Source organism: Vulpes vulpes, chromosome 10, assembly GCF_048418805.1.
Source record: "Vulpes vulpes isolate BD-2025 chromosome 10, VulVul3, whole genome shotgun sequence".
Lineage (NCBI taxonomy): Eukaryota > Metazoa > Chordata > Mammalia > Carnivora > Canidae > Vulpes > Vulpes vulpes.
Window position 1 is genome coordinate 14,728,656 of NC_132789.1, and position 21,876 is coordinate 14,750,531.

General features: G+C 34.6%; 1 protein-coding gene across 1 annotated transcript in view; it reads right to left on the bottom strand.

Annotated features, from left to right (window-relative positions):
- TAOK3 (TAO kinase 3) overlaps positions 1-21,876 on the bottom strand; it is a 179,754-nt gene that overhangs the window by 53,961 nt on the left and 103,917 nt on the right. Inside the window, exons 6-10 of the mRNA XM_026015829.2 lie at positions 19,059-19,104; positions 18,073-18,169; positions 15,580-15,693; positions 14,106-14,197; positions 267-360 (exon numbers count right to left, since the gene is read on the bottom strand). Coding sequence (XP_025871614.1) covers positions 267-360; positions 14,106-14,197; positions 15,580-15,693; positions 18,073-18,169; positions 19,059-19,104 — 443 coding nt within the window. The remainder of the gene's footprint in view (positions 1-266; positions 361-14,105; positions 14,198-15,579; positions 15,694-18,072; positions 18,170-19,058; positions 19,105-21,876) is intronic.

The following is a 21,876-nucleotide window of genomic DNA, read 5'->3' on the forward strand; positions in this document are numbered from 1 at the left end:
TTATTAGGAAGATAGCAGGGTGTGTTCCCTGTAGAATTTCAGTTCCTACACACACATTAAGAACACAGTACAAATGACAGTGAGGGCAGAAATAAAAATGTGTGTGTGCATAGCCAGTTCACACCTATAAAGCACCACTGTCACTATAACATACAATGAAAGAATGTATGGTTTCTAGGTCAGATATTTAAAATGTGATTTAATGAAAGTGCCTAAAACCATATGGTGATTCCCTTAAGAGATTTAAAATGAGAGCAAAGTCTTACCATTCATTAGACTGTAGCGTTGGGGAGTCATTCTGGGCAATGTGGTATAAGGCACTCATTGCATTCATATTGAAAAGGGGTGGCTTCCGTTCCGCTGAAGGAAAAGAAACACGATTAAGTGTTCTTGAAAGAAATCAGGCAGATAGAGAAATAAGGATCTGTGATCAAAGCTTTGCTGCTAAATCAATGGCTCGTTACTGTCATCATGCCACATAATCCACTTATTTTAATCTCTAAGGTCAGCCCAGGATAGCCATTCAGAAGAAGCTGCCGGTCATCTTAATGTACATTGGCAAAGCTCCTAACAGAACCATTTCAAAAGATTCAAAAAAATTATTTTTTTCCACATATCTTCAAATGGCTGGTCTTTGCTTGTGTTCCCACAATAAGTGTATGTGTTTTAATTTAAACCTATGTATTGTATTCATTGAAAAAAATCCATAAGGTACAGAATAGAATAAGAAAAATTATTATAGAATGGAACATCTTCAACATTACTAATATAGCAAGGAAGATTAAGTACTCAATTCAATAAACACTGTCTGAAGGCTCATTCAGGCCAAATAAATGGTACAGGTGATAGTGGAGGGGAAATGGGTGGAAGTGGAGGATAAATCATAATCAAGACTTGATCTAGCCCCCTTTTAAGGGAAACTCAGGGATGCCTGGGTGGCTTAGTGGTTGAGCGTCTACTTTACACTCAAGGCATGATCCTAGGATTGAGTCCTGCATCTGGCTCCCAGGGGGGAGCCTGCTTCTCCCTCTGCCTATGTCTCTGTGTGTCTCTCACAAATAAATAAAATCTTTAAGGAGAAACTCAGTGAAATTAGGTACTTTTAAATAGATTTATTCCATCTCAGCCCATCATTGTCTCTTTTTTTAGAAATTCTATAGCTCTATTTTAGTATACTGTTTATTTGGCATGCGCTCTCCTACTGCACTTACATAAACATACAAATCTTTTCTCTCAAAAGAAATCATTAGCTCTATGAGTAAGATCTTACAACCTTAATACTCTTATGCTTTTATTCCTCAAGCAATATATAATATTATTCACATATTAAGTGCTCAATTTGTTGACAAAAGGAAAGAAACAGGTTTTAGTTCTGAAAACAGTTAATTTTATATTATTTACTAGTTAGTATGCCTTAGAAGATTAATCACTATCTCATTCTACCATGCTTATCTTAACGGATTCTTTACACACTTCCATCTTGTAATTCATAATTTAATTCTCAGATTTTATCAAAACATTTTGGTTTTTAAGCACTTTTAAAATGGTAAAATGGGCTTATTCTATGCAATTCTAAGAAATAAGAACTAAGAGCAGAAGTAACACAAAACACATTTTCATTCACAGAAGGATGAACTTGTGAAAAGCCAGGGTGAGAAAACAAAGAAAACACCCCCCCCCAAAAAAAAAACTTGGAAAGAATAATTTTAAAAGTAGTGAACTTTAAGTCACTGGCAGTATCCCAGCAGAAGACAACAATGGTTATTTATCCATGATACTTTGGAGGGGCCTCTTATAGTCCTGACTAAACGTTCCCTGATACTTTTAAAACACATAGTCTACCATTCTACAAATATTTTTTATTAGCCTCTCAATAGGATACTATAAACTCATGTAATAGTTACCACTATTATAGGGGCATGGACTGTCCACAAGTAGAAATTTGAAAGTTGTAGTGTAGACAAATGGATTTATATATCTATTTCAAATGTAGAAGAGTTCAAGTTTAGGTTCAAGTTTATTTTTCATGAGGTACACTCTGGAGAGTTTCTAGAGCTTGGCCTTCTGACATGTGGAACTAGGAACTCATGTCACCATCAACGATTTCCCATTATTAGGACCAAGTCCAGATCCTACACATAGTCTATTTGCCTTTATTAACATGACCCTGGTGACCTCTAGCATTTCATTCTGAGAAGCAATGCTTCCCCTGTCTTCTCAAATCATCTTTTGCTTCACCGAGAGAACCAACTTCAGAGCCTTTCACATTTACTGCTTCTTCTATCTGGACTTGCCTCTCACTCTGATTCCCTAAACTTTATCTGGTTAATTCTTGCAAACCTTTCAGGTTTCACCTTAAATATAATTGCATTTTTGCATTCATTTCATAAATATTTATTCAAGGCTTATTATACACTTACTAGGTCCTATTAGATTTTTGTCACTGCAGGGGATCCCAGGGTGGCCCAGCAGTCCAGCGCCCGCCTTCAGCCCAGGGCGTGATCCTGGGGACCCGGGATGGAGTCCCACATCGGGTTCCCTGCATGGAGCCTGCTTCTCCCTCTGCCTGTGTCTCTGCCTCTCTCTGTGTCTTTCATGAATGAATGAATAAATAAATAAATAAAATCTTAAAAAAATATTTTGTGACTGCAAATTATGTTTTTCCTTTCCACTATCTATTGCAACCATAATTATTTGTGTAATTCTTTACATAATGTGTGTCGTCTTTGCTAAACTTCATGAGGGCAAGGACAGTGTCTATTATGTTCATCTTTACATTCCCACTGCTAAGCATAGCACCTGGTATATATTTTTGGTGGTCCAAAAACAACTATCAAATAAATAAATAAAGGTAAGGCAAATTAAAGGAAAGAAGAAACTTTGTCAACAAAGAATCTTGTGCAGCAAGAAGTCACAAAAATGACTAAGGAGGGACTAAGTCTCGGGGCTTACATCAGATGCTATGTGACGGTTTCATTCCTTGCCAGAAGGACAGGAACCCTCACTGGCAAAAGGTAAAAAATTCAAACTGCTCAGAACACTGAATTGCCTGAGAGAAACAGTCAGGAAGGAGGACTAAAGGAAGAAGAAAAACAAATTTGGGATGAGGATGAAGGAAAAAAAAGCAACAACAAAACTCAATTCAGTAGTGACAAGAAAGGCAATAGCTCAGATTTGAAACAGGAATGGTGAGGTTGTAAGTAGCCAACACTCTGCTGTGAACGAGACAAGATTACAACCAGCCACATGATGACAGAAGAGCTATAGCAGAGAAGTACATGACTAAAGGTATTCTAAACAGCTCTATGGTCTCGGCAGCGTTTGCTAAATATTAGTTTCAGATGGCCTCAGCTACATTCAAGTCCTTTGCTAGATGTGCTACATAATCCTCTGAGTCATGGGGACAGGACTCATTGCTAAGCCAGAACACCATAGAGCAAGGGTTGGGAAACTATGGTCTGTAGGCCAAATTTACCTAGAAACCCGTTTTTGTTAAGTTTTGTTGAATTACAGCCACATTTATTTATTAACATATTTTCTATGGCTGTTTTCATGGTCGAACAGCAGAATTGAGTAGTTATGACAGAGAATGTATGGCCTGAAAGCCCAAAACACTTATCTGGTCCTTTACAGGAAGTTTGTCAACCCTTACTTTGGAATATAATAGTCTGCATACAATCTTCCACAGAAGCAGCAAAATAGGAACTAAAGGAACTAGGAGCTACCTTGTGATATATAATTCATAATTTCTCAAAAGAAAGGAAAAGGGTGGGAGCATAAAAAAGCTGAGTTAAGTAAAAGAAAATAAAGAAAGATTTCTCTTTAAAGACAATGACCAAGTTTTTGTGGCAAACAGATTTCTCATGAACAAATGTGGCTGAAAACCATAATAATTAGCAATAACAATAATTAAAACCATGTACTGAATTCCTACCGTAGGTTAGGCACTCACCACATGTTACATGTCATTCACGATTCTCAGACTAGCTTGACAGGATAAGTGTAATTATTATAAGCATTATTGCCCAGCTGAAGAAACGGAGGTTCAGCTAGCCTAAATAATGGAACTAAGTCACATGGTAAGTAGCTAAACTGGGATCTCAACCCATCATGTAAGAATTCAAGAAATGTGTTCTTTTCACAAGGTCTCAGTGCATCTTCAACAACCCTGTGCATTTTATGAGAGATTGTACAGGTATTTAAAATAAAAGGGGGGAGGATGCCTGGCCGGCTCAATTGGTAGAGGGTGTGACACTTCATCTCAGGGTGGTTTGAGCCCTACACTGTGTGTGGAGATCACTAAAAAACTAAATAAACTTAAAAAAAAAAAAAAAGCATCAGCATCAGCAGCATCAGCAGCTTTAAGAAGAGTAAATATGCCTGCCTCTCCCCAACAGCCATCACAACATTCATTTATTAACAATAAACAATGAGCGGCTAATGTGGAAGATGAAAATACAGGCAAAAAACCTACATGACAATGTGTGTGTGTGTGATTTCTTTTTTTTCCTGGAGAATTCATTTCTGAGCACACTAAATTCAATGCTAATGGACCATTTGTAGCTTCTTTAGTGACCTTTGCAGGTGAACTAAGTGTCTGTAGGTTAAACAAATGAACATCATATTAACTTCTCTTGAAATAATCTTGAAAAATAAAATATTTGCTGACTGGACAGTTTTAATGTTCAAAGATTTGAGGATTCTTGCATTTAACTAGTTCTTTCAGTGGAAAATTAATTTAGCAAAAGATAATTTGTGGAACAGGCTTCACCACTTAGGAACTATAGAGATTCCTGCAGGAAAGAAGCACAGTGCCAGTAACATTATCATCTTCCTCCTTTGTGATATGACTTTAGTAATTTAAATTACAGATTAGGGAGCTTTTAAAAAATATACAGTATTATAGAAGAAATGTCACAAGGAAAGCAACTTTCAAAGTAATTTCAACATTAAAAGTACAACAACTTAAAGTATTTCAAACATATAGAAAACTTAGAAAAATCATTGTTTAGGGTTTTATATGCAGCAGTTTATTCTTTTTTCATGTAAAAAATACCCTTCTTTTATATGTCCATTAACAAGACTAATGCTAGGGAGACAGATATAGAAAATATATAGATATAGATATAGATATAGATATAGATATAGATATAGATATAGATATAGAAGAAAAGCTGTCGGGATCCCTGGGTGGCGCAGCGGTTTGGCGCCTGCCTTTGGCCCAGGGCGCGATCCTGGAGATGCGGGATCGAATCCCACGTCAGGCTCCCGGTGCATGGAGCCTGCTTCTCCCTCTGCCTGTGTCTCTGCCTCTCTCTCTCTCTCTCTCTCTCTCTCTGTGACTATCATAAATAAATTAAAAAAAAAATTAAAAAAAAGAAGAAAAGCTGTCAAAAAGATACTTGTATGGTCTATTGCATTAGCAATATAGTACATTTTGAAAAATTCTTGATAAGTTAAATGTCCTTGGTAACAATTTTACTTAATGAATATTAACTGAGCATGTACTACCATCTTTCTCTGATTCTAAGATGCCACTGACTATAAAATATTCCACTATTAAAATGCACTACTATTTTACGTATAACTTGGGGGGAAAATGCTACCAATTATAAAATGCTGTTGCCTGTCAAATATCTCCCAGTTTGGAAGAGATGTTAAAAGGTAAATTAAAATTTTGGATAGGGGATCCCTGGGTGGCTCAGCGGTTTAGCGCCTGCCTTCGGCCCAGGGCATGGTCCTGGAGTCCCGGGATCGAATCCCACATCAGGCTCCCTGCGTGGAGCCTGCTTCTCCCTTTGCCTGTGTCTCTGCCTCTCTCTCTCTCTCTCTCTCTCTCTCTCTCTCTGTCTCTCATGAATAAATAAATAAAATCTTAAAAAATAAGTAAATAAAATAAAATTTTGGATATAATATGATATATATCAGGATTGCGTTATTAGTGGCTAACATTTATTAAGTATACTATGTAGGGATTGTAATAATAAGCACTTTAAATCCATATTTTCATTTAATCCAGACAATCTTGGTAAGCTAGGGGTTATTATTACGCAAATTTTATAGAATTCAAATAATTTGATGAAAGTCACGCAACTAAGAAATGTCAGAGGGACGCCTGGTTGGCTCAGTGGTTGAGTGTCTGCCTTTGGTTTCAGGGCATGATCCCAGGGTCCGGGGATCGCGTCCTGCATTGGGCTCCCTGCAAGGAGCCTTCTTCTCCCTCTGTCTCTGCCTCTCTCTCTGTGTCTCTCATGAATAAATAAATAAAATCTTAAAAAAAAAAAAGAGAGAGAGAGAAATGGCAGAGCTGGTATTAGAACTCAAGTTTGACCACAGAGTTTATGTTTTCAAGTATAATTCAATAGTATCATCTATCAATTTGCAGGAATAGCCATTGTGGAGGATAAGGCAATTCAGGAGGTGGCTACTTTGTTATTTATTTCAATAATTTTACAAAAGGCAATCAAAGTCTGATATAGACATCATGTTTTCATACATACTTTAATTCATTTTTGTAAAAAATAAAATCAGAAATTAAGCACATAGCAGGGCATCTCTCAAGAAAGGAAGTTTTAAAAATATCTCTGGGATAAGTACCTATATTTCACCCAGTGTGAACTGCTATTTGAAACTTCAGTCATTACTACATCTACACAGTTCAAAAAGTGATATGATGGTGATCTTGAATCATCATAAGATACACGTTGTTTGCTCTATTTAAGAAGGTTGGAAAGGGTAGAATTCATATTACATTTAGAAAGACTATGTAGGGATCCCTGGGTGGCACAGCGGTTTAGCGCCTGCCTTTGGCCCAGGGCGCGATCCTGGAGACCCGGGATCGAATCCCACGTCGGGCTCCCTGCATGGAGCCTGCTTCTCCCTCTGCCTGTGTCTCTGCCTCTCTTTCTCTCTCTCTCTCTGTGTGACTATCATGAATCAATAAATAAAAAAAAAAATCTTAGAAAGACTATGTATGGTAAGAAAAAAATTTGTTAAAACAATGGGTGGACACTAATTAGCTGTAAAGTTCAACTTAGGTAGTACATCCTCTTAAATTTTCATAACAGACGAGTTGCTACGGCTTCAGTGTTACAAGTATAATTTTTGTTCTTTTTAGAATATAAATGGCAAACATAAGGAATAATCCTACATATAAATGCAATTAGCTGTTATTGAGCCTTTGCTATGTGCCAGGCATTATGTTAAATACATATGTTATCTTATTGAAGTCTGACAATATCTAGGGGATGTGTATTGTTATTTTGACCTAGGTGAGAGAACTGAGGCTCAAGCAATTTGAGAAAGTTGTCCAAACTTTCACAGTCAGGATGAACATGCTATACAACTCTGAAAGGTGTCATTCACATCCTAGACTATGTGAATACTATGTCCTGCCAGCTAAGTGTTGGTAAAGCCAAAATTCAAATCCAGGGTATCTCATTTTAAAATTTATTCTAAAAGACTCCTAATTCTGGGAAACGAACTAGGGGTGGTGGAAGGGGAGGAGGGCGGGGGGTGGGGGTGAATGGGTGATGGGCACTGAGGGGGGCACTTGATGGGATGAGCACTGGGTGTTATTCTGTATGTTGGCAAATTGAACACCAATAAAAAATAAATTAAAAAAAAAGAAAAAAAATAAATTGCTAACTCTATGTTAGAGGACAGTGTTTTTTTGTTTTTGTTTTTGTTTTTTTTAAAACCTCAGGAATGTATATTTATTTCTCATTTTTAAAAAGTTAAATTCTTTGTGGTACCTGGGTGGCTCAGCTGGTTAAGCAACTAATTCTTGGTTTCGGCTGGAGTCATGACCTTAGTGGTCATGGGATCGAGCCCCATGATGGGCTCTACGCTAGGTGCAGAGTCTACTTGAAATTCTTTGCCTCTCCCTCTTCCACTGCCCCTCCCCCTCTCAAATAAATAAATAAAATATTTGAAAAAAGTTAAATTCTTCAATATTTCATATGTAAAAATTTGCAGATGATACCTACCATTTAATCAGTATTTTGTGATATTTGTTTCAGAAGTTTTTTCTTCCCAAAGTAATAAAGTAGGTATAACTTTATTCTTCCTCCCTGCAGAGAATGTTCTATTCTGAAATTACATCTTTTACATCTATGTTCTTATGCTTTATTAATACATATGTATGTACTAATATATATATTAACATACACTCAAACAATATAGAGAAGTGTTTATAAAACTTTCATAATTTAAAAGCACCTATACTTTTACAACTTTCTTTATTAAATACTCAATGTTATGATTTTTTAATTTAAATTTAAATTTAATGTTAAATTAGTCAACATACAATGAAATGTTGATTTCCGGAGTAGAATTCAGTGATTTATCACTTACATACAACACCTAGTGCTCATCATAAAAAGTGCCCTCCTCAAACCCCTTCATCCATGTAGTCCATGCCCTCATCCACCCAACTCCATCAAACCTCAGTTTGTTCTGTATCATTAAGAATCTCTTATGGTTTATTTCCCTCTCTCCCTCTTTCCACCCTCTCCTTCCCATATGCTCATCTGTTTTCTTTCTTAAATACCACTTGACTGAGATATATGGTATTTGTCCTTCTCTGACTTATTTCACTTAGCATAATACACTCTAGCTCCATCTACATCATTGTAAATGGCAAGATACCATTCTTTTTGATGGCTGAGTAATATTCCATTGTATCTATAGATCACTCTTCTTTGTCCATTCATTAGTCAATGGACATTTGGGCTCTCTCCATAGATTGGTTATTGTTGATAATGCTACTATAAACATCGGGGTGCACATACTCTTTCAAATCTGTACTTTTGTATCCTTTGGGTAAATACCTAGTAGTGCAATTGCTAGGTCATAGGGTAGTTTTATTTTTAACTTTTTGAGGAACCTCCATATTATTTGTCAGAGTGGCTGCACCAGTTTTCATTCCCACCAACAATGCAAGAGGGTTTCTCTTTTTCCATATCCCTACTAACACCAGTTGTTTCTTGTGTTATTAATTTTAGTCATTCTGATAGGTATGAGGTGGTATCTCATTGTGGTTTTGGTTTGTATTTCCCTGAGAATGAGTGATGTTGAACATCTTTGCATGTATCTGTTGGCCATCTGGATGTCTTCTTTGGAAAAGTGTTCATGTCTTCTGCCCATTTCTTAACTGATTTATTTTTGGGGTGTTGAGTCTGATAAGCTAATAAGCTTTATAGATTTTGGATATTAACCTTTTATCTGATATGAGGTTTGCAAATACCTTCTCCCATTCCATAGTTTTGTTGATTGTTTCCTTCACTGTGCAGAAGTTTTTCATCTTGATGAAGTCCCAAGAGTTCATTTTTGCTTTTGTTTCCCTTATCTCCAGTGATGTATCTAGTAAGAAGATGCTACAGCCAAGATCAAAGAGGTTACTGCCTGTGTTCTTCTCTACGATTTTGATGGTTTCCAGTCTCACATTTAAGTCTTTCATTCCTTTGAATTTCTTTTTGTGTATGGTATAAGAAAGTGGTCTAGTTTCTTTCTTTTGTGTGTTGCTGTCCAGTTTTCCCAATACCACTTGTTGAAGAGACTGTCTTTTTTCCATTGGATAGTCTTTTCTGCTTTGGTGAAGATTAGTTGACCATATAGTTGTGAGCCCAATTCTGGATTCCCTATTCTGTCCCATTGATCTCTGTGTCTATTTTTGAGCCAGTACCATACTGTATTGATGACTACAGCTTTGTAATATAGCTTGAAATCTAGACTTGCGATGCTTCTAGTTTTTTCTCTTTCAGGATTTCTTTGGCTATTCGGGGTCCTTTGTGGTTCCATACAAATTTTAAGATTGTTTGTTCTAGCTCTGTGAAGAATGCTGGTGTTATTTTGATAGGGATTGCATTAAATGTGTAGATAGCTTTGGTAGCACAGACATTTTAAAGATGTTTGTTCTTCAAATCCATGAGCATGGAATGCTTTTACATTTTTTTGTGTCATCTTCAGTTTCTTTCGTAAGTGTTCTATAGTTTTCAGAGTACAGATATTTTACTTCTTTAGTTAGGTTTATTCCTAGGTATCTTACTCTTTTTGGTGCAACTGCAAATAGGATCTATTCCTTGATTTTTTTTTTCCCACTGATTCATTATTGGTGTATAGAAATGAAACAGATTTTTGCATGTTGATTTTATATCCCACAACTTTGCTGAATTCATGAATTAGTTCTAGCAAGTATTTGGCGGAGTCTTTCAGGTTTCCTACATAGATTATTATTCGTCTGCAAATAGTGAAATTTGCTGATCCAATCTTTGCTGATTTGGATGCCTTTTGTTTCTTTTTGTTGTTTGACTGCTAAGGTTAAGATTTCCAGTACTATGTTAAATAGTGCATCATATGTTAAATAGTAATGGACATCCCTGTCTTGTTCCTGAGTGTAGGGGATAGGCTGTCAGTTTTTCCCTATTGAGAATGATATCAACTGTAGGTCTTCCATATATAGCCTTTATGACATTGAGGTATGTTCCATCTATTCCTACTTTGTTGAAGTTTCTTAATCAAGAAAGTATGTTGTATTTTGTTAAATGCTTTTTCTTCATCAATGTTACAATTTTTGAGATTTGTCCATGATGATACATGCAGTTAACAGAGATACAGTAATCCATAATTGATTTAGTCATTCCTCCTTGGATAAGAATTTAATTTTTTTTCAATTTTTTTCTAGCTTCTACACAAGGTTGCATTCTTGTACACATTTCCAGTGTACATGCATAAATATTTATTTAAGGAATATATTTTGAAGTGAAATTTTGGGTCACTGAGACTACTCGTCATCAACTTTACTAGATATTTCCAGTTTATACTCCAAAGTTGTTAGGTCAATTTACATTTCTACCTATAGTCAATGAGTTCCTGTTTCTTTAGTAGCTTCCCAAAATTTATTTATTATCCTCAGACTGAAGAACTTTTGCTGTCTGATAAGTGTGAAAGGTTTCTGTTTTTATTGTTGTTTTTTAAAGTAGGCTTCAAGCCCAGCATGGAACCCAATTCAGGGCTTGAACTCATGACCCTTAGATCAAGACCTGAGCTGAGATCAAGAGTCAGATGTTTGACTGACTGAGGTACCCAGGTACCCCAATGTGAAAAGGTGGGAATGTAAACTGATATAGCCACTGTGGAAAAGAATATAGAGGTTCCTCAAAAAATTAAAAATAGACAAGACCATATGATCCAATAATTCCACTATTGGTATTTACCCGAAGAAAATGAAAACACTAATTCAAAAAGACATACACACTCCCATGTTTACTGAAGCATTATTTACAATAGCCAAGATACAGAAGCAGCCCGAGTACCCATCGATAATTTTTTTTATATATTATTCATCAATTTTCATAATAATAGCACCTACTTTGTGGCATTATTATCTCTTCTTTGCTGATGAGGAAACTGAGTCACAAGAGGACTTCTCCTAAAAGTTTTAAAGTTTTACTTTTCACTTGTGGGTATTTAGCCAATCTGGAATTTTATTTTTGTGCATGGCATAAGCTTGGGTCTAATTATAGTTTTTCTCATATAATTAACTTAACAAGTTGCCTATTACTTATCAAATGGGCGATCCTTCCCCCACTGATTTGTACTGTTTTCCTGTCTTACACCAAAATCTGATGTACACGATTCCATTTCTAGTGTGGTTTTTAAAAAACATATTTTATTTATTTTTTCATGAGAGACACAGTGAGAGGGAGGCAGAGACATAAGCAGAGGGAGAAGCAGGCTCCATGTGAGGAGCTTGATGTGGGACTCAGTCCTAGGACCCCAGGATCGTGCCCTGAGCTAAAGGTAGACACTCAACCACTCAGCCACCCAGGCGCCCCCCCCCCCCATTTCTAGGTTTTATAGTTTGTTCTATTGGATATTAGTCTTTCCCTATATCAATTGTGTATTGATTTAATTATGATGGTATGGGTTTTGGTACCATGAAATTTTTTTTTTTTTTTTTTTTTACCATGAGTTTTCTGTTCAAATTCTACTTCTTCAAAATTGTCTGGACTAGTTTTGGCCCTCTGACTTTTAAAACTACCCTGTCAAGTTCTATATAGTATTGTTGGAAGTGCATCATATGTCCTTTTTATTTTATTTTTATATATTTATTTTTTAAGATTTTATTTATTAATGAGAGATACACAGAGAGGGGCAGAGACATAGGCAGAAGAAGCAGGCTTCCCTCAAGAGCCTAATATGAGACTGGATTCCAGGAATCTGGGATCACAACCTGAGCTAAAGGCAGATGCTCAACCACTGAGCCACCCCTCATATGTCCTTTGTAAAGTATGCAATTATTTCTGCTGGGTCTCCCCATCCCAATCAGTATGAATAAATTAGATTAATTTCTTTTGCAGTGAGAGAATAACACAATATTAGACTGTAAAAAAGAAATCTACCGCTTCAATATTCTTTAACAGAGGACCAAATAAATTATGATATATCCATAATACTGGAGGAGTAAGAAGATGTCAGTAAAAAATAATGATAAAGAGGTCTAAGCTACCAATATAAAACAGATCTGTAAGATGATGTTAAGTGAAAAATCAATGAACAGAACCACTTGTATATGTTAACGTGGGTGAGAAAAGGAATATAATACATGTATACCCATATTTGTTTATATATTTGCAAAGAAACTCTGGAAGGATATACAAGAAATTAGTAACAGTGGTGCCCTGTGTGTACTGGCAGGGGTGGGAAAGGAAATGGATAAATAGGGCCAGAGGTCTAAGAAGTTCTTTTGCTGCATGTCTTTTTAGATTTTTTGATTTATAAACCATATGAATAGTACTTATTTTTAAAAATCAAATATTTTAATATTCTAACTCTCCTCCCTGAACTCAGTTTTTTAAAAAAATTAGTACCTCTTCAAGTTAAAAAACAAAAACAAAAACAAAAAAGAAGTCATGTATATCATGTGTTTCTTAGTTCAAGGAAGGGGTCAGTGAAGCAATTGGAAATGCAATACAAAGTATACCAAGTTGTCTTTACCAGTTAAACAGGTAACTTGGTAAAGTTTACCTGTTTAGTTTTAGAAAAAAGAAAACTATAGTCTTAGAATCAAACTGGAGCTCAGAAATTCTTATAGGATAAATTTGGATACCAGAATAGAGGACATTAGCCAAAAAACTAGATGAAGAAATTTTTTAAAACTGTTCTAGAAAATTAAATATATTTATATAAATTTTAAATAACAAATCTAGATAAAGGCAGTGTTGTGCCAAAGCCGGCTCTCAGTGGCTTTGAAAGGTCAATTGTTCATCCCTTTCTTCAAATCCACAGTAATCCTATCTCTCCACCACCTAAGAATTATTGGTTAAATCTGTCAAGATAGCCCTGGATAAAGGTAACTTTCAGATACATTAAAGTTCCAAATATACAACCAGAATCAAGAATCTGTGGTGTTTTAGACAATTTTACGTAAATACAACAACACTTGGGGAACAACTTTAAAGCAGAGGGCATCTTTTAACACAAAGTTTTCTTTAAGGTTGCTCTGTAAATGGGTCAAATACACTTTTTACAGTCAAATCTTAGATAAGCCTGCTGTCACTTTTTCAGATTTTCCTTATACATGTGGAAATTAAATTAATACTGGGAAGGAAGGACATAAGTTATCATTCATGATATGGAGAATGGGTATTTTTCAAATATTAATATTTACTATTTTGTATTCCCACATTTGATATTTGCTCTATCTGCTCAAAAAAATTTTTTTTAAAGATTTTATTTATTTATTCATGAGAGACACAGAAAGAGGCAAAGATGTGGGCAGAGGGAAGAGCCTGATGCGGGGAGCCTGATGCAGGACTCAATCCCAGGACCCTGGGATCATGACCTGAGACAAAGGCAGATGCTTAACCACTGAGCTACCCAGGTGCCCCTGCTCAAACTCTTTTAAACTAATGACATGAAAATGTAGCAAAGAAAAAGTAATTTTCTGATGTTATACAAAAGCATAGAAAAAAATATAATAAATTCATGCTGCCTGGCTCACATATAGCAGTGACCCATTAAATAATAGCAGGATGAATGAATTAACAATCATAGTAAGGAGTGATTCTCAAAAGTATAATAAAAACAACTCTTTTACGCACCCATTTCAATACAAGTGATTCCAAGTGACCAAATATCAACTTTCCCATCATACTGTCCTTCGTCCATAGCTAAGATCACCTCTGGAGCCATCCTGCCAAACATAATGGGCAAAACTTGAGTTGCAAATTAAAATTCATCTCATAAAGCAATTCAGTGAAATAGCTTTTTGTGCACAGTCTAAAATTTTGTCTGATAAAGATATTATTCCCTTATCCAAGTAATTTGGAGAAACACTGCAATATGATATTCAAGTATTTATATGAAACACATTATTTTCAATAAGTCCTGGTTCCATCATTATCTATCAGTTTTACCTTGAATAAATTATTTAACCTCTGTGTACATCAGTTTTTCCAACTGTAATGTGGAGAGAATTCTAGTAGATACCTCAAAGAGATTTGTAAAGGATGAATATGTATGAAACACTTAAACAAGTAACAATAGACAACATGAAAAATACTTACGGATTTTTTTTTAAAGGATTTTTTATTCATTCATGAGAGACACAGAAAGAGAGAGAGACGCAGAGACACAGGCAGAGGGAGAAGCAAGCTCCATGCAGGGAGCCGGATGTGGGACTTGATCTCGGGTCCACAGGACCACGTCCTGGGCTGAAGGCGGCGCTAAACTGCTGAGCCACCCGGGCTGCCGTACTTACGGAATTTTTAAAAACAATATAATCAGATATTTCAAAGATATTAAAAAATATTACAACTTAAAACAAACAAACAAACAAACAAACAAACAAACAAACAGACTATGGTAATTGATATTGTTTGTCCAGAATGGCTTTCCATAGGAGAGAAGGGGCCTTATCAGTTTAATATGTTTTTTTTTCCTGTTACTATGTGTAAGTGACTGCTTAGTAAATACTTTCTGATGATCATCAACAAAAAAATTCAATGTAGTAGCTGATATTTTTTTTTTTTTGTAGGTAAGTAATTAACCAGGGATATAAGTCATTCTCCAAGGTACAATGAAATTCCAGTTTATCTATGAAAGGAAGGAAAAGCATCTTAAATAGATGGGGTGAAATTTTAAGTTAGTGACAAACTATAGTAACAGAGAACTCAACAAACATGGGAACCTGGATTTCTTTCATTGAAAGGTAATATTTATGCTTGTTGACTAGTTAGAGAAGGTTAAAGAAACTGCCTTGTCTTTGACTAGAGATTCTGCCTCAAGAGAAAGTTTCAAAAGAAACTTCAAATGAAATCTAAAACCTGAGCTTGGTCAGTGAGTTGATAATCCTATTTGGTTTACACGCAGTGACATCAAGCTTATTTGAACAATTTAAAGTCACTGGAAATTTTATACTGTTTCTTTTTTTTTGCAGTAAGTTTTTATCCTTTAATGAAATCTCATTTGAGGAACATGGTGAGACACTGTCAAAAAACAAAACAAAAGCGGTGCCATGAGTTCATCTTGTTCATGTATGCTCATTTAAAATTCTAGTTTTTAAATTCTACATACCAGTAAGGTGTGCCCACGAAGGAGTTGGCAGGAGAAGCCATTGAGGCAGATCCAAAATCAGCTAGTTTCACCTGACCTGGCTCTGTTAGAAGAATATTTCCTGCTTTAATATCCCTATAGGAAAAAATAAGAGGGTTAGAAAATTACTTTTCATCTTTGATTATGGAATAGGTCAGAGCATGCAATTAATAAGACAAAAAGTTTATTAAAAAGAATCTTGTTCAGTTAGCCAGAAGGGGATTTAGTAATTACTGCATGTTATAAGGGGGCCCGGATTCCTGGGTATACTTACAGGTAGGTCAAAGTAATTACTAAAAGGTAGAGCTTTCTTTAGAGGGAGAGAATGCAATGAGAAAAAAGGCAGACATGGCAGACAGGAAACCTATTCAGTTGCTACACTTAAAAAAGCATATTCTCAGATGCTAAATCCAGTCATCAACAGTATTCTTTATGCTGGGAAAACCGGTGCCATTTGTAATTGCCTTTTTTTTTTTCCCCAAAATTACAAAACATTTTTGGAGTCTAAACCAACTTTCAATAACTCTGTATTGTCTACCTACCAATAAACCTCAACTACACACATACCTTTTCTTTCTTGCCTGTGACCCTTTCTCTCTGCTTTAATTGTAACTGCCAACTCTAAGGCATTTGAGGGCACATGTTATATAGAAGGTGTTATTTTAAAAATAACACTGTACAGTAAAAAGAAGACCCTGAAAGATCAAAACAAACAAGGATTAGGGATTAGGAAATTGCATTTCTATTGTATAGACAAAGAATCGCAAGTGGTTACTACTAAAGCTATTAGATATTGTATGCAGCAGAAAGTTTTAAAAATTATTTAAAAATACTCATTGTTAAGGATGATAATTTAGAATGAAAAGATGTGGATGTACTCTTGATTCTCTTCCAAAAAAGCATGAGATGTAATGAATACTAGGAATCCAGATTTATAAATTGATGGGCCGTGGAAAGACAAAGAGAGAAGAATGAGGAAAATTTAAATTGAAGATGAGAAGGTTCAAATGCTTCCAAAACAAAGTCTCCAAAAATCTTCTCTTGAAAATTCAGTTTCTTTACTCAAGATGACATTAGGCATTGTCAGAGAGAACTAAAAAAACATTCATTTCTCTAATAACAGAAAAATATCTTTTCTCTATTACCTTCAATTAGAACATTGACTTGTCATATCAAAATAATGAATCTGAGATGTGGTGTTTATTTTTAAATAGGGAGAAAATTTTAAAAGTTTTTTTTCCAACTTCTTTTATATAGCAAAGAAGATAAAGTATAATAGAGAATATAAAACATTAAATTAATGTGCAGATTTTGGTAACAAAGCCACAAAAAAATGAACCATGGAATTAAATAGGAACTGGCTAAATCACATATAAACAAGTTGGCATTTAGTAATGACATTTTGGTATAAAAAATATGTACTAAAATATTTTTTGTCAAATCCACAGACATTATGGTTAAATCCATTTTATCATTTATTATATATGGTTAGGTTCATTTTTTGTATTTATAAGTAAGCCAAATTCATGGCAGGAATTTTGGTCTGCCTATCTTGAGGAAGTTCTGTTTTTGTCATACCAGTAACTGGTAATGGCTATTCTATGGTGATTAAAGCAGAAGCAAAAGGGGAACCTACAATGTAATAGTTTCATTTCTTCCTAGTAAATATAAAAGTTTTTTCTTTTGTTTTTGAGTCATCTGAGATCCTTTATATCTACCTCATATTCCACTACTTCTACCCCCATTCATTAAGGTAACTATGCTAGAAGTTCTTTACTGAGAGAAGGAAAGATTAAGAACAACATTTTTATTTAAGACAAGTTAGTGGTAGGAAGTAGATTGGAGGAAGGACAGTGGAGTTGTGGTAGAGAAAATAAAAGGTAGAGGAAAACCTTGGATTAGGAGTTAAGAAATCTGATCTTTAATCTTTATTATGTAAAACCTGTGAAACTACGGGCAATTATTTAAATCTTTCAGAGTCCCAGTTTCTACATCTGCCAAGATAAATACAATAATATCTTCCTAAATATCTATGTAGACTATAGAAATGCACAATGTTTTAAAGTGATAAAACAGCATATATTTATAGAGGATTGACTTGTTATTCGAAATAGGAAAAGGAGAAGAAACTCAGCTAGAAAATAAACATATGCAAGGAAGGCTAATTTTTTTTTCTTCTTGGCATTGTATCAAAAGGCTGTTGGGCCCTTCCTCAAAATTTCCTGCAACAGCCAGCTTGGAGAACAGTTCCTGACAGAACAGAGGTGTAGAAAATCTTTGTGTACATCTGGGACAAACCAAGAGACAGGAGCTACATTCGTTATTTCTTATACCCAGCTGCAGCAGCAGCAGCAGGAACAGCAATCTCTTTGCTCCCTATAAATCCACAGGCACCCTAAAAAGTGGAGCATGCACTAATTTTCAAGATTCCTTGGAGAGCCCTGTTACTAATACGTAACTGGTCTCTAATCTTACCTATGAATCAGTGCATGAGAATGCAGGTAGGCCAGCCCCTGCAAGGCACCGTGAGTAATGGCAGCGATTTCCACTTCTTGAAGTGGTTTCTTGTGAACTGAGAAAGGGAAAAAAAATTCAGAAGTAGTAATCAATTGCATTCTTTTTAATATCTTATACAGTTTTATCATACTGAATTACATACTCTCAAATGACAATTTGGGAATAGATTCATAATATTTCCTATAGAATTGCAATAAATAATCAGTTAACAGGAAACCCAAGTACAAAAACAAACAAATTCCTTAAAACAAAATAAAACGAAGCCTGATATTCACTGTAATGAATTGTTAATTGACTTGTCAGTTGCAAGTCAATGCTTCCACTGATTCCAATTGGCCAGGCCCAAATTTACCAGTCCTTTGTGACATTTTAAATGCCTAGAGTGTTTTAGGTTGTATTATTCTCCTCTCCACAGCGCATCTATAATTACTTCTTCTAACTACAGGTTTTCATTATTTGTGAAAGCAGCTAATAAGCAATTTCTATTCAGAGATCAAGGATGATATAAAAAAAGGTTTTTTTAAATGTAAATTTTTAACTCAATCTCTGTTTATAATAGCATTTGGAGAAGAGAACTGGGTCAGTCAAGATATTTGAAAGAGTTAAATATCAATATAATTTGATACCATCTATCTCTCTTTCATACATACACGTGAATTTGACGTTTTTGGCTACATACATTAGATCACATTAGCCAAACATTTTAGTAAGTACTTGCCCTGGATGGGCCTTGTATTCAACAACAGGAAGGCTACTAATTCACTTTCAGCAACTGTAGAGATAAAGTTTGCACAGCTCATCCACACAACCATTAGGTCTAAGTTATCATCCATTTGCTTTGCCCAAGTAAATAAATAAACAAATAAACTGCATTTTAATATAGGAGTAGATAATATTCTGGTCAAGACATAACAGAAAGGAGGGGATAGTGCTTTTATTCTTACCTTCTAACAAATCGGAGGCTGAGCCTAAGCAATATTCCATCACCAACTGTAATAGATTAAAATAATAACCAAAATAATCACAGTTAATAAGAAACTGCTAAAACCAACCAAGTAACCAAGGACGCTAGGAGAGTAAGTATTCTGACCTACTTGAACCTGGATTAAATTTTGGTCATCCGACACTAATTGATTTTTATAACTTATCATATGGTTTTGCCATTTCCTCCTTGGAACTGGAATGTTCTAAGACTATAAGGGTACCGATATGAAATGGTCAAGCTGAGATTGCTACTTATTTACTAGGTTCTACACCATCTTGTTTCAAACAGATTTAAGGTAGTTAGGTTACACTTTAAGTTAAATTTTGTACCTTGGAAAGTGGCAACCAAATACAATACTAATATAATCTATACTGGGAAAACTAAATAAAATAAACCAGTAAGTAGTAAATCCCTTATTTTCACATTTAAAACACTTCCAAACAAGAAAATATTATTTAGAACTCAATCTGAAGCTGTACCTTGCTATGTAGCCTTACATTATCTTGCATCTCTGAAATGGGATATTTAAATTTTTATATTAAAATATTTCTAGAACAATGTTATTAACATACTATTGGTATTTCCTGGGTTTGCAATCTTGGGAAGCTTTTCAAAAGCAAAAAGGAGAAAATTCTTTTACTCTCATCTTAGATTTTTTTTTTTAGGTATCCCAGACTACTGATTTATAGACAAGGTCAGAACCATGAGTTCTCAGTGACCAATCTCCACACACATACACTCTACATACTATTTTCTTATTCTAAAAAACACCATTATGTTCCTTTTGAAATACAAATTTCCTAACATCATCTACACATAATCACTATTAACATATTAGCTCTTTTCATTTAAAATAATTGATGCAAAAACAGATGTTTATGTATTATGTATGTTCTATTACTGGAATAATTTAGAAGAATATGAGATAAAATTATATAATACATGATATATAATGTTATGATCATAATATATATTATTATACATAATAATGCATTATATAAGATTAATTTACAGTATCATATTCTTCTATATAATTCTAATAATTCCAGGTACATAATACATATTATATATCATATTATTATGTATAATAGAGACATATTTACATCTAAACTATTAAATTTGTTACGTTTTATATAGGTAACTAAATATATAACTATATATGTTAAAATTATTTCATTACCAGAATAATTAAAACATGATAAACATAGAAGTTTAAAGTTTTGAAATTTTATTATAGTTTTCTGCTTGACATTAAAATAAGCAGATTCAGAAACATTAATTTTATTTATTTATTAATAGAAGTATGGTTGACATACAATATTATGTTAGTTTCAGGTATACTTCATAGTGATTCAACAATTATCTGTTATGAAATGCTCACTACCCTAATTGTAGTTACCATCTGTGACTGTAGGAAGTTATTAAAATATTACTGACTATATTCCCCATGTACTTTTTTCACCTTCTTTATTTTAACTGGAAGTTTGCACTTCTTAATCTCCTTTACCTATTTCACCCATTTCCCCACCTCTCTCTTGTCTGGCAACTAACAGTTTGTTCTCTGTGTATATGAGTTTGTTCCTGGTTTTTTGTTTGTTCATTTGTTTTTTTAGATTCCACATATAAGTGGCATCATATAGCTTTTGTCTTTCTCTGTCCAACTTATTTCACTCAGCATAATACCTGCTAGGTCCATCCATGTTATCACAAATGGCAAGATTTCATTCTTTCTTATGACTATGTGATATTACGTTGTATATGTACACCACATCTTTATCTATTCATCTGTTAGTATCACTTAGGTTGCTTCCATACCTTGACTATTATAAATATGCTACAATAAACATAGGGGTAATACAGCTTTTCAAATGTGCCATTTGTTCTCTTTGAGTACATACCAAGTAGTTGAATTACTAGATTGTATGGTATTTCTATTCTTAATTTTCTGAGGAACTTCCATACTGTTTTCCACAGTGGCTGTACCAATTTACATTCATACCAACAATGCACAAGGGCTCCTTTTCTCCACATCCTTGCCAATAATTGTTTTTTTTCTTGTCTTTTTGATACTAGCCATTCTAATTGATGTGAAGTATAATTTTATTTCTTATTGTGAAATGAAAGATTCCACATTTAATCAATATTATAATAAACATTAGCTTTTTAGGCGCACTATTTTGTTTCTTCTTTATTGAGGTATAATTGACATACACTATTTCTTTGTTTAACCAATTTTGATGGAAAGATTTCCTAAAGTAAGTAAATTAATATACACATATAACTTCCTTTAACTGAGTATATGGAATATGAACATAGAACTTTAAAACCAAATGGAGAGAATATGTTTACAGTTATGGTTATATTTTTAAAAATTGTATGTTAATGTATATTTTTGTCATGGATATTTTTTCTTATTATTCCATAACATATGGACACCTGAGCTGAGGCCGGTTGTTAATAGCTCTAGTTGCTCTACCTTTTTATTTTTTTTTTTAAGATTTATTTATTTGAGAGAGAGAGAGAGAGAAACTGAGCCAGCAGAGGGAGAGAGAGAGAAACTCATGCAGATTCCATACTAAGGGTGGAGCCTGACATGGGGCTCAGTCTCACAACCCTGAGATCATGACCTGAGTCATAATCAAGACTTAGACTTTCAATTGACTGTGCCACCCAGGCGTCCCTCTATTTCTAAACTAGAAGTCTGCTTTTTAACTTCCCTGGTTTCTTCTTTCTGGTCAAATCAGTCTTGTGGCTATTTGTATGCATGTCTCTGGCAG